The following is a 4484-nucleotide window of genomic DNA, read 5'->3' on the forward strand; positions in this document are numbered from 1 at the left end:
ATGAGTAGTGAATGTAACTGTTAATTTATGAGGATTATACGATATAGGACTGAGTGATATGCATACAAATGGGTGGGTATATAGAGTAGACTGGTGAATACCGTGCATTGCACTGCCTGGAGTGTAGGTAACTAATTAATATTTATTTCTGTTTCTGATATATAGATGTGATTAGTGGTGCCTTATATACACGTGTGTGCCATAATAATGATATAAATGACTGGTGTGTGTAATTATATAACATAGAGGAGTTAATAAATATTCCAGTGAGTATATTCATTCTAGTTTTGTATAGAGTTCTCCAGTGGACAGTGGTTATTTTATAATATAGCTTAAGTCATAAAGGGGTTGATGGTGCTTATGGTCGTGAGATACCTGTATATGAGAATATAGGGTTCAGTCTAATTCCATCGCACAAGCCAATTTGGGGGTGACCCGAGATGGAATTGAGTGGTACCCCCTCCGGTTCCCAGATCCCACAGAACCAAACCACTACTGCTTCTATCCCAGTTACTATGGCCGGGACCCTCCTTAGGGGCCCCCAGCTGCTTCTCCGTGCTGCAGAAAAATATCCCCGCACCCCAAAGTGCGCCCGCTGCCGGAATCACGGAGTGGTGTCGGCGCTGAAAGGCCACAAGCGGTACTGCAGATGGAAGGACTGTCTGTGCGCTAAGTGCACGCTGATCGCGGAGCGCCAACGGGTCATGGCTGCGCAAGTGGCGCTCCGCAGGCAACAAGCGCAAGAGGAGAACGAAGCTCGAGAGTTACAGCTGCTCTACGGTACTGCTGAGGGGTTGGCACTGGCTGCAGCCAACGGCATCATCCCACCCCGGCCTGCCTATGAGGTGTTTGGCTCTGTGTGTACTGAAGGAGGCTCAGGTAATTACTCTCAAAAGTTCTTAACTATCTAAATACACCTGAACTGCCCATAAAGGTTGCAGAATAAATGTCCAGAAGGGTTATTTCAGTGTCCTGATACATAGCTGCAGTGACTGCCTATAAATAACAAAACTGTGCTGGGTCAATCTGTCCTTATAGTATCTGCCTAATATGACCGCCACATATGGAATTATTGGTACAGAATCTGCCCTGAAGCGACAGAACTAACCTTATCTGCCCCATTAGCATCTGCCTTTCATGAATTCGCCTTTAATTAACCCCCACCTATAGGGCCCAAAGTATTAGTGGCTTTGCACAATAAGTGCTTTGCTCTACTGTTGAAAAAGAATGTCATATATATATTATATGGCCCCTGTGCCTAAACTAAAGCTAATCACCATAAAGGAATTGCCCTGTCAGCAACTGAAAATGTATCAATGGCCTCTTTATATTTACATTGTAAAAAATCCCCTTAATGCAATAAACTGACACCTAAAGAACTGTCCCAGAGGATTTTCCCCTTACACAAGGAGCTAGGCTATTGGAAAACAAACTCTTCCTGAACTATTCCATAAAAATATTTGTGTTACAGGAATGAGATACAATAATATATAAATATATGTATAGATAGATAGATAGATAGATAGATAGATAGATAGATAGATATGGGGCAAACAATATCTATGGCAGGGGCAGCTCCTAAACAAGACAATCAGGAAATTATTTTATAGGACAGTTTTCTGCTTGTTTAGCTAAAAGATATTAACAGGCCCTGTTTGCCACTTTGAGTACAGGACATTGGTGAATTTGCCAGTTAATTTGCCTTTAGTAATTGCCAGTGCCACAATACAATGGAACAATTCCGTAGTATTAATATGTGTCTGAGCCCCAAACATACTCATACTGCCGTATCCTTTAAAAATCCAGCTCTGAAAATAAATAAGTGACTCGATATATATATGAGAAAATATAAATGATATGCAGAGTAATATTTTAGTATCTGAAAATGTAAAAAAAAAATAGTAAAACAGATCACACAGACTTTAGGAATTTTATAAATGACTAAAATAATTGTACAGGACTATAAGACAACAATATATTGGCCTAGTTCTGCTAGATGTGTCATTAGGAAATTATTATATTATATAAGACAGAAAAATAACACACATAGCTCCACATTACCGCTCAAATCCGAGGATAAAATAAAAATAAATACGTGTGTGTATATATATATATATATATATATATATATATATATATATATATATATATATATATATATATACACATATATATATACATATTGCCACGTGTATGTATTTATTTATTTACACGTATTTAATACATGAATAATATTAATAAATAAATATATAAAAAATAGCAGTATGCACCTTATTTTTTAATTTATTTCCATTTTTTTTAAATAGTTAATTATAATTACATTTTCTGCTGCCGGAAAAAATGTGTATATAAGATTATTAACTCAGATAGATAGATACAGATAGATACTAGATAAATAGATATAGATACAGATAGAAAGATAGATATATATATATACAGATAGAAAGATAGATATAGATAGATAGATATAGATACAGATAGATACTAGATAAATAGATATAGATACAGATAGAAAGATATATATATATATATATATATATATATATACAGATAGAAAGATAGATAGATATAGATAATATATCAAATATATATATATATATAGATATAGATAGATAAATAGATAGAGGATAGATAGATAGATAAATTAGACCGAAAGATAAATGTATAGATATATAGACAGATAGATTAGACAGAAAGATATATAGATAAATCTACATACAACACTCACAAATGTTGGTATAAATAAGAAGATTATACAACTAATATCTGTGTTTGTATAATTCCCAGAAGTGCTGATGTTTATTGCGAATATTGATTTCCCTGGTGTGTGTAGAATGATGATCTTGATTCATGATAAGAAGCTAATGTAACATTCATATAAATGTCCCAAGTAAATGACATCAGTCAGGATATAAATGTATTAATTTCCTCTTGATTTGAGTCCTGCCTATGCTATAGCTTTTTATTTTAGCAGACAAATAGTTAAACATTAAGGCACAGTAAGCATTCTAGCCCCCACATATTCATCGCAGCCCCCCTCTGTTTTCTGGTGGGTTGCAACTGCTAGAACATATTTGTTGTTTACATATGATTTATTTTCTAAATCTGATCATGTTTGGCAAATGCATTTAGTTGCTCCTTATATTAAACCATGTGATATGATTTGCGTTTTGCTTCTCTCTATAGTGCTGCTTGACTCGTTTAGTGTTGTCTGTTAAAGTTCATCCTTCATTTTTCACTTTACTTCTTTCACCAGAATCCAAGATCCAGAAGTTTGACCTATTTCCCAAGAACCTGATAACCAGATCGGTCACCCCCCATCAGCTAGCCCCCGGGAGCAAGACGGTGACCCCAGACATTGAATCAGTTACTGGCAGCACTCAAGGTGCCTCTTCTCCAGAAGTGAGGCCCGGCTCGGGTTCCGAAAATGGTGATGGGGAGTCCTTCATCAGCTCCCCAGTGTCCAAAGCCTTGAAGGAAGGTGAGGAAAGCCCAAGTTCCATCAGCCCTTTAGGGTCAGAATCTGGGTCAGATGCAGAGAAAGACGAGCAAGACCCCAGTTCATCCTCATCAACCAGACAGAGGACCCCAATAGATATCCTGACACGAGTGTTCCCCACACAGAAGAGGAGTGTCCTGGAACTGGTCCTACAGGGTTGTGGAGGGGATGTTGTACAGGCTATTGAGCAGATACTAAACAACAAAGGCCAGGAAAAGGGTGATGAGGCTTGGTCCAGGGAAGGAGCACTTCAGAATATTCAACCCTCAGTTTCCAGCACCCACAGACCCCTCATAGCTGGAGCTCTCACCCCGGCAATCGGAACAATAGGAAGTAGGTCTGCCTTCTCACCCCTGCAGCCCAATGCCACCCATTTCAGCACAGACACCAACGCTTACCAGTTAGGCAGCCACCTGGGACTAAACCCTTTGAGATTGGCTTATTCTGCACATAGCAGAGGACTTGCCTTCATGACACCTTATTCCACTGCTGGATTCATGCCCACCCTTGGCTTCCGCCCGCCTATGGACTATGCCTTCAGTGATCTTATGAGAGACAGGGCAAGTGTTCATAAAGACCAGGTGTACTCTAATGGACTATATGGATCAGTGGTGAATAATACCACAGAGAAACAGTGAATTCTCCTTCAGTTTTAATTCCCAACTAGGTTAAACAAAAGGAGATCTTAGTTTTTACACCTTCTGGGGACTTATGAAAATGTCTAATATTAAGGACAGTTGTTGGATAAGAGGACATCTCCTTGAAATCAATTAACTTCAAGCCCTGGGACTAAAGACAAATTTTGGGACTAAAGACAAATTTTGGGACTAAAAGCAAGGCAACTTGGTGACCTAAAGATTTTTGGGATCCAGGTCATTCACTTCTACATCAAATCTAATCACAGGAAGAACACAGACCTGTAATATGAACTTCTAAAAAGAATACATGAACATTTAATAGTCTCTTGTATGTGCTCAGCAGGTCA

The 4484-nt window shown here is 38.2% G+C and overlaps 1 protein-coding gene across 1 annotated transcript; it reads left to right on the forward strand.

Annotated features, from left to right (window-relative positions):
- The first annotated feature begins 440 nt into the window (after nt 1-440).
- On the forward strand, nt 441-4137 carry LOC128643525 (doublesex- and mab-3-related transcription factor A2). Its single transcript, XM_053696368.1, has 2 exons — nt 441-879; nt 3257-4137. The coding sequence occupies exons 1-2, from the start codon at nt 441-443 to the stop codon at nt 4135-4137; spliced, it is 1320 nt and encodes a 439-aa protein (XP_053552343.1).
- Nucleotides 4138-4484: the final 347 nt, after the last annotated feature.

Source organism: Bombina bombina, unplaced genomic scaffold (genome assembly GCF_027579735.1).
Source record: "Bombina bombina isolate aBomBom1 unplaced genomic scaffold, aBomBom1.pri scaffold_539, whole genome shotgun sequence".
NCBI classification, from domain to species: Eukaryota; Metazoa; Chordata; class Amphibia; order Anura; family Bombinatoridae; genus Bombina; species Bombina bombina.

Bases quoted from the DNA above. Each gene is read 5' to 3' on its own strand.
- LOC128643525 (XM_053696368.1), top strand. From the start codon at position 441: ATGGAATTGAGTGGTACCCCCTCCGGTTCCCAGATCCCACAGAACCAA. The intron at 880-3,256 runs GTAATTACTCTC...TTCTTTCACCAG, and splicing joins GTGTACTGAAGGAGGCTCAG to AATCCAAGATCCAGAAGTTT.